General features: G+C 45.4%; 1 protein-coding gene across 1 annotated transcript; it reads right to left on the bottom strand.

The window, feature by feature from the left end:
• Positions 1-27: 27 nt before the first annotated feature.
• PRKRIP1 (PRKR interacting protein 1) lies at positions 28-8430 on the bottom strand. The gene is made up of 6 exons (XM_065853417.2): positions 8291-8430; positions 7343-7421; positions 5840-5940; positions 4993-5078; positions 3110-3177; positions 28-765 (listed from the first exon to the last, which is right to left on the bottom strand). Exons 1-6 carry the CDS (start codon positions 8408-8410, stop codon positions 650-652), a joined length of 570 nt encoding a protein of 189 aa, XP_065709489.1. The 5' UTR covers positions 8411-8430; the 3' UTR covers positions 28-649.
• Between the last annotated feature and the right edge of the window lie 2523 nt (positions 8431-10953).

Genomic DNA, 10953 nt, shown 5'->3' with positions numbered 1-10953 from the left:
CTCTTAAAAAAAAGGAAGACAGAACAATCCAATACATCCCCTTTATTCATTTAAAAAACATGGAAGAAAAGTAATAGGGAATGTTGTAGCAATAAAAAAGGGATCCTGCTTAAAAATCTATAGAACTTGTCTAGCAACATAAACTGATTTCTTTGGGTTAGAGATGACCCCATACAAAACCCCAAATTCAGAACACTCACAGTGCAGGAGAGTCTGGCTACAGACCACTTTTCTACTTTAGGTTAAACTCTTCCCTTAGATTCATGTATCCCACTACTACCACCTTTGACGTAAGTAGAATATGTAGCCCTCACAGTAATATTTTCCTTAAAGAGTAATGGATATGTTTTAGCTTTCAGGCAGAACACTCTGGGCCATGTTAGAAAGAACTCTAGGGTCAGAGAGACTTATGGCTGACTCTTTAGAGCAAACTTAGAGCAGACTGCACAGCAGTTATACAAGCAATTAAGAAAAAAACCCTCTTATTTGGCATTTCTCTATCAATATCTCTTGGGCCTGTGCCGTGAAGGTCATTCACCATTAAGCAGATATAACATACGCCAATGGGTTCTGCTTGGCTGAGATGAAAGACTTTCATGCTCCTGGATATAAAGCAATGAACAGTGTTTGCAGTTGTCCCTGAAAGGCTTCATCCTCTTCCCATCACAAAACTTGGCTCTTCAGCATCATCTTCCTTCTCTTCCTCTTCCTTGCTATCCTCTTCATCATCCTCGCTGCTGACTCGCTCTTGAGATTGATCAGGTTCTACAAACACAAACAGGATAAATTGACAATATATCCCCACATGTCTCCCTTGTTAAGTATTTCAAAACAAAATAGTCTCAAGTGCTAAGCAAACGTGGATCAGGTCACACTAATTAGTACCAATGGGTAACATATTCCCATGCGTTGTCCTTGTTAAATATATCACAGCAAAGTAGACCCAGACACTAAGGAAACATGTATCATGTACCGAGTGATATCGAGCTCAGAATATCAAATTCTCCCTTGGAGAAATATTCCCTTACATCCAACATTACCTCCGTGCCAAGTCGATCATTACAACAGCATCACCTCCAACTGAACATTATTTCAATCAGAGGTAATCAAATGCAGAAGTGATGAATTATAGAGTGAAATTATAGAATTATCTCATTCTCAACCTGCATGGCCTTTTGAGTATCACAGCGTACTGTTAAAGAATGCAGGCACTGGGAAGCCACAGGCAAGGCTCAGTATATTTCGACACCTTTGTTTTTTTTTGACAGAGTTTACAGAAACTCCACAAGGTGTCATGAACTTCTACAGACTGTTCGGTATCCTGTGAGTCCAGGAACTCATTACGATATGTGTAAGAATAATGAAGGTCACTGAAAACTTGTGAAGCCTGCTAAAAGACCAGAAAGCACCTACTAGAAATTAAATAACGGATAATGAAAATTAGGTATGGCATAAAGTGGGACCTGCAGCTAACAGCAATTTTGCTGCTCCCAGCAGCTCTTGTACCTTTACTGCTCCTCAAATCAAGTCACACTCAGCTCATGCTCTGACCACTCACACGCAGGATTTAGGATTAATGGTCTGATGCCACCGCATGGTGAAGTTCTGTATTTTCATTTTTCATTCGGGGTCTGTATAATAACACAACTTTAACGCTGAGCTTATTTAGCACCAGCCTTTATTCTTAATGTTTTTACTACAACTAAGGTGAAAGATGGCAAGTCAGAAGTTTTATTTATTCATTCAAAAAGAAAGATGAATGCTTGCTTGCCACATCCAACAAATACACTTCAATTAATTTGGAAAAACCCTCAGATCTCAACCCAGGGCACACAAAACTAGAAAAAGACATACCTAGTAGACTAAAGGTGGCTATCAGGGGCTTCTATGTCCACTGTTGCTTTTTTTTTTTTTAATAGAGAACGACAAACTGCAAAGAGCTAAGAACTATTCAAAAGACAGGGGAGTTTGGATTCTGGCTTCCAGAAGGTGACTTCCTTATGCTGAACAAAACCATTACAGCCCAAGAACAGGTACATGGCAGTCCTGTACCACAGTGCCAGTCCCCGACCCAGCTCCCCTCTCTCCCAGCCACTCCCAAAAGGGATGGGTGTTCTGTTTTGTTCCCTTGAAGTGAACAAAAGTATGTTGACTCATACTTAAATTCTCCTCCCAGTCACACTTCATAAACAAGTAGCTTTAAAAAAAAAAACAGAACCAAAACAAAGCACAAAAAAAAATCCACTCTGCTACATTCACTTGCTGTCACAAGTAAAATTAACCTGGCGATTAATTTGTCCTCCCATATTTATATGTGAGGCTGGCACTGGCTCAGCTGAAACAGATCCAATTCTGAGCAGCAAACCAGAAATAAGGTGGAATTATCCGACAATTCACTGTTGTAGCACAACTATCAGAAACGGTTGTAACTTTTAAGAATTACTGCAGAGTTAGTGCGCTAATCCACAAAGGACTATTTGAAAGAATAAGCTAAAATATCTCGTTGAAAGGAAGCAACAAGTATTCAAAAGTTTGAGCAAACAGTTACACTGACATTGCTGCACATTAATTTTCAAGACTGCAGCAGAACAGAGGCAGTCGGATCTTTTTTCATGTTTATTTCTATGTCAAATAAAATAATCATGTGGAACAGATGGCACCAAGGTGGCTCAGTTTCTTACACACAAAATCATAACTCAGTTTCTTGCTGTGTATTTTTTCCACCTGTTTTCCCATACGCAGTCAGAAAAAGAAGAGCCTTTAACAATACTGCCTTTTATAGCAGATGTTCCAAATCTGCAGTTTGTCAGAATAGCTGGGACAAAACATCCACAATCAACAAAGCTGGATTCCAATGTTTTCTGTCCAGAATTTCCCCTAATAAAGAGAAAATATTCACAAACAGCCAAGCTATTTGTAAGATTAAATCTCAACATAGATGGCTTTCAAAGAGGACTTTAGAAACATTAGCTAAAATAACAAGCTTAAGGCTGAATTCTTTCTATCCATGTATTGAGAATGCTTGGGGCTGAGGGTGGAACAGACCCTTTTGGGCTTCAATTAGGGAACAGAACTAAGTCCTGAGAAAAGAAAATTAAATTCCACCGACCTTTTTCCTGCTTCTTTTGTTCAAGTTTATTTTTCTTAGCTTGCAGTTTCTTCTCTTTTAACTTCTGGCTAAAAAGCAAAGACAAGAAGACTCTTTTGCAAATCCAACACTGTAAAGCTTCTGCACATTCGTACACTGATAAAGGACATATTGCAGACATTTTGGAAAAGCAGACTTCAGAAGAGAAGTTCATTTTAAATTGGGCCTCAATTGAAAATTCAGCAAGAGCAAATTTAAGACACATGATCAACAGAAACTTTTCTATGTTGTTTTTGTCTAATGGAATTGGGGTTTTTTTCAAGTCTTTCATGACACTACTGCAGCCAGAACTATATCCTATGCAAAAATCTCCAAGGACACAGACGGAATAAAAATTAAACTGCCCCTACACTTTAGCTAGCGAGCCTAATAAACAAAAAGGGACAATGGTGTCAAAACCCAGACTGCTGGAGCTGAACATTGGGAAAATAAATTAAGTCATCCCAGTAATTGAAAAAAATAACACAGTATGCTTTGACCTTTATCTTTGGCTGTACATCCTCAATATGTAGGGCCCTAAGAGTAATGTTCCAAGTGAGAGGGAATTTCAGTTCACACGACCCAGCTCTGTTTGCCCAGCAAAAGTAACCCAGCAGTCTAACTGCAGACACAGAGCAGAGCAACCTGAGATTCATGTTCCTCCCTTAACACCATAAACAAATTCTCCTGAAACAGAGAGCCAAGTACTGTGCCTGTTAGGTCAGGACAGAAGAGAAAGGGTGGAGAGGGAATTCAGAGGGGCTGCTACAGGGCAAAGCCACTTAGTACCTTCTCCATTAGACTACAGAAGGGGGACGAGGAAGTGTTAGGAGTGTTGAGGCAGCATTTGCTGTTTGAACAGTTGCTCTCCGCCTCAGCCAGGCAAAAGGCAGCAGGCCAGATCTGACTTGCTGGCCATCTGTTGGACCACACTAAATTAAAGCAAGATGGCAACAGTATTTGTGTTGTCCACTTTTGTGCTAATGTGCCAGTGAGTCACTCCGCACAGGCCTTTTGGCAGCAGCTCTCAGCTACAAGATGTGAAGCCCTATTTCTCCAAGCAGCAAGAGAGAGGCTGCTCAGGGTCAGACCCTCTGAGGGAGCTGAGCCACGACACCCTGCTATTTCTGAAAGGTATGGTGGGCACAGACTGTGGAATTTAAATTCTTGTATCATTGCATTATAACGGCTGAGAGCATCAATCTTGTAACTATTTCACTTTATCTAAGTCTTAAGAGAAGGATATATTTAATATTTTTTATTTTTTCCATCTAATTTACTGGACTTGACCTGCCAGACATTTCAATGAGGTAGGCAGAAGCGACTACTGATTTTAACAATACTGCACTCATCAGTGGCCTGTTCCGTATTCCCAGGCTAACCTGGACTAGTCACACTGACGGTGTACAGGGGACAGCATCAGGCCATGCTCTGCTAGTCCAAACCCATACATGCACCCATTACGCAGCACCCATTTTTGCACTTAAGCAGCTTGGTGTCAGCTGTTTCAGACATTTATTTAGGCCAGATGCACAAATAAAGCTCTCCTGACATTGTTATAACAAATATGCAGTGAGGCGTGTTGCCGTCAACGCCACAGCATCACCACAAGCTGCTCAACCAGTCAAAAGTTATCCTGCTGACGATGGCACAGAAAATAAACCGTGCTGGCAAATCCTGCCAAATTTACAGCTATCTTCAGAAACCAAACAATGACATTAACAAAACTAATTTCCACAGCCAGACTTCTCAGTTGCTAGATGCAGACACAGAATGACAGCATTTAGCCAAAGCATGCAGATACAGATGAGGCACGGGGCATGAGGGTTTCCATGTCAAGCCTCCTGGGAACAATCTGCCCTTACCGCTTCCTTCTGCGTTTTGCTGTTTGTTCTTCTGCAATCATCTTATTCCTCTCCAGTTTCTTCTGGAATTCTTCATCTAGTCTTTGCTGTAATTGATCACATCATACTTTAGTCACAATCTAAATTAAAATACTTCTTTTCAAAGTCATGTCCTTTAAGGGAGAAGCCTTTTAGCAAAATACAAAAGGGAGCTTTGCCAGATTTTGTCTGGCTACTTTTTTTATACAAAAGCCATACTGGTAGGGATGACTTCTGTACAGACAACATTTTTAACCTGCAGTCTGAGCCAAACATTGACGCCTTTAGAGGGAGAAAACCTCACCAAAACAGATAAGGGAGGTTTGGCTTCTGCCGTTACTAATGTTTCAGTAAAAAACAAGAGAATAATTTGAGACACAAACATTAACATGCAGATCAAAGGACACATTCTGGCCAAGAGAGTAAAACAATAACGCCCTCTGAAAGAGGTGGTATTCTACTCAACCAAAACATAAAAAAGGTCCAGACTCTGTGCACAGGCACTTGCTTTGATCCTGTCTGTGCAAGACAGTGATACTAGGAACTTCTAGTTTTTAAAGCATTTTCAAACCAACCTGAGAACACACACATTCATGTGCATTCTTACTGTGTGCCAGGACCCCAGTGAACAGAGACGACATGGCACATTTGACACAAAGCACCAAATGTTTCAATACTGACAGACATCACACACCATATATTCCTACATTTATCCTCTGATAAGGGGTGGTTCAGAACTGAATTATTCGTACATGACTTTAAAAGAAGAAAAGATTTGCAATGAACATCAAATGGTCAGGGGGCGGGGATTACAAAGAGTCCTGCTGACCTTCTCAGCCATGGCATCCATGAAATCTTGTCTCTGGTACTCTCGCCGACGCAGATGCCGGTATACGTGAAACTCCCCACTCCCAGCTCCAGCACTGGAACCTACAAGGAAGAAGAGTTAATCTGCTAGAAAATAATATACACATATACTAGATGCTCACAAATTACTACAGCTAGATGCTGAGGGATAGGACACATGAAAGAGCACTGCAAGATGAAAATCTATTAGCAATGCACAGAGTGTGTCACCACTTTATATAAGCTCAAATCGCTTGCCAAATCGAGCTACCAAACCATATGCTTATGGTCCACTGCAGTTGCTCTCCTAGAGAGAATGAAGTCTTAGCCGGACATTGAGGCAGTAAAAAAACTAGAGATGAAATGCACACCCCATGCTCTTCTAGGCAGAGGTGAGCTAAAACATCCTACCAAGCCTGCTTCTCACTAATTTTCAGCATCTCATCCCAAAAATAAACATCAACAATAAGGTGATAAAGCCCATCATATTATACTTCCCTATGCACAACAGATACCACTGACAGTTTTTGACTCTTTCTTCATAAAGAAATCCCTATAGCTCTCTCTTCCTGGCATCAGTCTGCATGTTGAAGTCTCACAGGAGCTTTCAATATTGCACTCCATTCTCTTCCTCTGTCTCCTGAGCCATTTCTCAAGGCAAAGCACACAAATACGTGCCTCAAAGAAGACACCCGGTAATTAAAACACGGCAGCTGGGACTGCAATATGGGTGCTCTTGATACTAACAGAATCCCAACACGTCAAGCGCTTCCACAAAAACAAGACAGTGCAACTCAAGCACGCAGCAAAGTTACTTGAAAAAGACACGAGGGAATTAGAATAAGCAGAACAGTTTATTTAGAAGCATACAAAACCTTTAGTCGAAGATCAATTATTCTGAAATAAGAACCAGTCAGCCTCTACAAAGGATCGTTAATAAGGATGAAAGTCACAAAGAAAGACATAACTTCTACATGTAGATACAATTTACACAACTATTGCATTTAATCCCTGTAGGTAAAAGTGTAAGCAGAATACTTGGGCTGGGTTCCTCACACAGCTGCCAGCTCCCTGCCTGACCTTGTACAATCATGTCCACTGCACATGCCTGCTTCTCACTGCCTGAGATTCAGACTCAAAGCACTCAAAAGAGGGACCTCTTAAGTTCCCAGAGCACTCTCAGATCCTTGGAAAGGACAGATTTACTTATCATCATCTACTTGTCATCACCAGAGCAGCAGCTTATTTCATTGCAGGCAGTCCACGTGCCACAGACATTGTTCACTTTGCATCCTGACAACAAGCAGGAACACGGAACCCAAGTACCAAAGAAAACTCAAAAAAGCAACTTTCAAAGCACATTTCATACCTCTTTTATCCAGTAAAATAAGCAACAACAGAAAACTACCTCTGGCCTTTTCTATTAAATGCTTTTCTAAGTTTAATGTAGCTGACCCCACAGTTATCTGAAGAATAGTATTGTTACCCATCACATCTCTAACGAACTCCGGGGGAGGTCGTGGTGCCCATTCATTCAGTTTTTCAGGAATTGGTACAGTCTTTTCCTGCAAGAACAAACCAACCAGTCATCAGTACCTTCTAGGAGCAAAGTCTGCAATTTTAACACGTTGTTGAAACATGGTGTGTCTGACAACAGCCTCTTTGACCAGTTGGCAGTAACTCCTTCACACATAGGGATCAGGAGCAGGCAGAAAATGAGAATAACATTCAGACCTGCAGGTCAACACACTCCAGGAGCATCAGGAGTGTTTGCGCTTCTTTTCAGTATGGAAACTAGAAAGAAGTCAGCACCTCCACGCACTCGCAGAAACCGAGTATGCCTCCACTACCCTTAGTCTAGGAAATAATTAAAGGGAGTTGTGCACCTCCCATTCCAGATCTCGGAGGACACATGGTGCAAGGTCAGAGGAAGAACACGGCGTGGCCATGTCTCAGCCTCCTCCAGCACACACAGAAGGCGGGTAAGAGTCCGCAAACACCTGGCAAACACCTCCTCCTCAGGACAAGGATCAGAACACCCGGTTACAGGAACCAGGGCCAAGCTCCCCGCATTAAAAGCAGTGGGCAGAGCACTGAGGAGCAGCCCAGGAAAGACGGGTCCGTCTCCCCTCACAGACCCGGGGACAGGGCGGTGATGGGGTCGGTCCCTCTCCCCTCACAGACCCGGGCAAGAAGGAGCTGAGGGTCGTCCCTCCCTCCTTACAGAACCCCGGACTATCGGCCTCCCTCCCCTCATAGCCCCCAGTGTGTGTGGGAGGGGGAGATCGGTCCGTTTCCCCTCACAGACCCGGGGATGAGGAAGGCGGGGCGTCGCTCCCTCTCCCCTCACAGACCCCGCCGGGGTGGGGGTCTCACTCTCCCTCTCCCCTCACGACCCCGCGGGCAGGAGCAGAGGCCCGGCGGGTGCCCTCACCGGGTTCCTCATGAGCCGCTCGAGGCGCAGTCGCTGCTCCTCGGCGGCGCTACGGGGGATAACGAGCGGCTGCGGCTCCTTGCGGGGCCGGGGCGGCCGCGGGGCCGAGGGCGCCGCCATGTTCCAGCCGCCGCCGCGCCCCGCCCCGCTCTGACGTCACGGCGCGCGACGTAACCGGGCCCTGTCATGGCGGCGGCTGCGGCCTGAGGGAGTGAGGGGATAAGAGAGACCCCCGCGGGCCCCGGGTGCTGCGGAATGAAGGTGGTTCCTGTGTCACGTCTCCCAGGGCCCAGTTGCACTGTGGGACCGCGTCCCTCCGAAGCTGGAATATTGTGTCTAGTTCTGGCCCTTCAATTCCAGAAGGACAGGGAACTGCTGGAGAGAGTCCAGCGCAGGGCAACAAAGATGCTGAAGGGAGTGGAGCATCTCCCGTGTGAGGAAAGGCTGAGGGAGCTGGGGCTCTGGAGCTGGAGAAGAGGAGACTGAGGGGTGACCTCATTAATGGTTACAGATATCTAAAGGGTGAGTGTCAGGAGGATGGAGCCAGGCTCTGCTCGGTGACAACCAATAAGGGGCAGTGGGTGCAAACTGGAACATAGGAGTTTCCACTTAAATTTGAAAAGAAACTTCTTCTCAGTAAGGGTGGCAGAGCCTGGCCCAGGCTGCCCAGGGAGGTTGTGGAGTCTCCTTCTCTGCAGACATTCAAACCCGCCTGGACACCTTCCTGTGGAACCTCAGCTGGGTGTTCCTGCTCCATGGGGGGATTGCACTGGATGTGCTTTCCAGGGCCCTTCCAACCCCTGACATTCTGTGATTCTGTGAAGCTGCATTTACCGGAGCTCTGAGTTCCCCTGTGTCCCCCTGGATGTTCTCCAGGCTGCAGCGAGCACGGCCTGTCCCCTGCAGGGCCCATTAGCAAAGCAGCTCCAGCACATTGCAGAATCACAGACTGGTTGGGGTTGAAGTGAACTCTGGAGATCATCCAGTCCAACCCACCCACTCATGCAGGATCACGAGAGCAGATCACACAGGATCACATCCAGGTGGGTTTTTCCAGCTGAACAGACCCAGCTCTCTCAGTCTCCTCATAAGAAAGATGCTCCAGACCCCTCAGTGTTTTTGTTTCTGCTGACCTCCCTCTAGTAATTCCTTGTCCTTAAACTGGGGAGCCCAGAGCTGGATACAGAACTCTAGATGGGGCCTCACCAGGGCAGAGTAGCCGCCCTCTGCCCAGGCTCTGGGCTCAGCACCTGACCACAGAGCACCGAGGAGGGTGAAAATTCAGTGCATTTCACACCAGCACCCTTGGTCCTGACAAATCCCTTCCTCGTGACGGCGTAAGCGATACGGGACTTCCTAGTGCCTTCCCGGCAGGCTGCCTGCGCCATCTGTTCGTGTCACTTTGGTAATTAACCAGCGCTGCCCACAGGCTTTGTGCGCTGACGGTGATGAACGGCGGTGCGATTCCCCACGGCTCGGCCTTGCTGGGCGCTGGGGAAGGCAGGCAGGTAGCTGGGGTGGGGGGGACATGCTGCACCATCTGCGTTTGTATTCACATCTGGGCTTTGCAGAACAGTGCCTGGACCAGCTGGGGGCTTGTACACTTGGACCCACACTTGTCTGATAAGGACAGAGGAATCATAGAATAGAAATGTTGAATGAAGGCTTGTTGTTTTTACGGAACTGAGGAACTGGTGCCTGACCCCAGCATGGGGGAAGGACTAAGAGACATCAGACTATGAATGCTTAATGTAAACCAAAGTCTCTAAACTGATCCCAGAATGCATACTGATATCAGTATTTAAAAAAAATCTATCTAGGGGAAGATTAGCCAAAGAGCCAGGAATCCATAATCTAAATAGATTGATAAGGGGAAAGGGCTTGTTAGAATTAGATGGATGAAATATGTAAACATTGGGTAATCTATAAACCCTGCAGTACCAACCAATGGGGAACAGGGGAGGGAAATTGCAGCCAGGACTTGGGGGGAAATAAGCAGGGGCTTTTTGCTCTATTCTGGGTGCCTACCTTTAGGTAGAACACCTGATCGTGCAAAATTGTTATTAAAATACGCTTTGCTAAGAGATCCTGCCTGGGCCCATTTTATTTGCAAGGTAGTTGTTTCCTAGATCCATTTTGGTTGGAAGAGACCCTCAGGATCATTGAGTCCAACCATAACCTAATTCTAGCACTAAACCATGTCCTTAAGAACCTTGTCTGAATGCCTTTTAAACACCTCCAAGGAAGGTGTGAGTGGGGCAGAGGAGCTGGAGCTGGCTGCGCTACAGGCGTCCTCTGCACGCCAAATTTCTCGTCAAGCTGCCGTGGCCCTACAGAAATGGCATGGCATGTGCTCAGGCCGCGTGTGCGTCAGAGAATTAGTCGGTAAAGGTCAGCTGCAATGGAAGAGGGGCATAAGCCTTTGTGTAGTTTATGGAGATAAGCCGGAGCGGTGAAGTCAGGCTCCGGGTTTCAGACAGCTTCGTGCTGTGCATGCGGAGAGGGTGACAGAAAAAGGAGTGGAGAGGTTGAGAATGGCTCCTTCTGAGATTCGTGGGTCATTTGTATGACCTGAATTTATTAAGCCCTCATGCTCTTCCCCCTCCTGCAAAGAAAATCAGAGCTGATCCTCAGGTTCAGCCTTATGTTTACAAAAGACTTTT

The sequence above is a fragment of the Patagioenas fasciata genome, chromosome 19, assembly GCF_037038585.1.
Source record: "Patagioenas fasciata isolate bPatFas1 chromosome 19, bPatFas1.hap1, whole genome shotgun sequence".
NCBI lineage: Eukaryota > Metazoa > Chordata > Aves > Columbiformes > Columbidae > Patagioenas > Patagioenas fasciata.
Note: the sequence above shows the minus strand (reverse complement) of the source record. Positions and strands in the feature narration are given on the sequence as shown.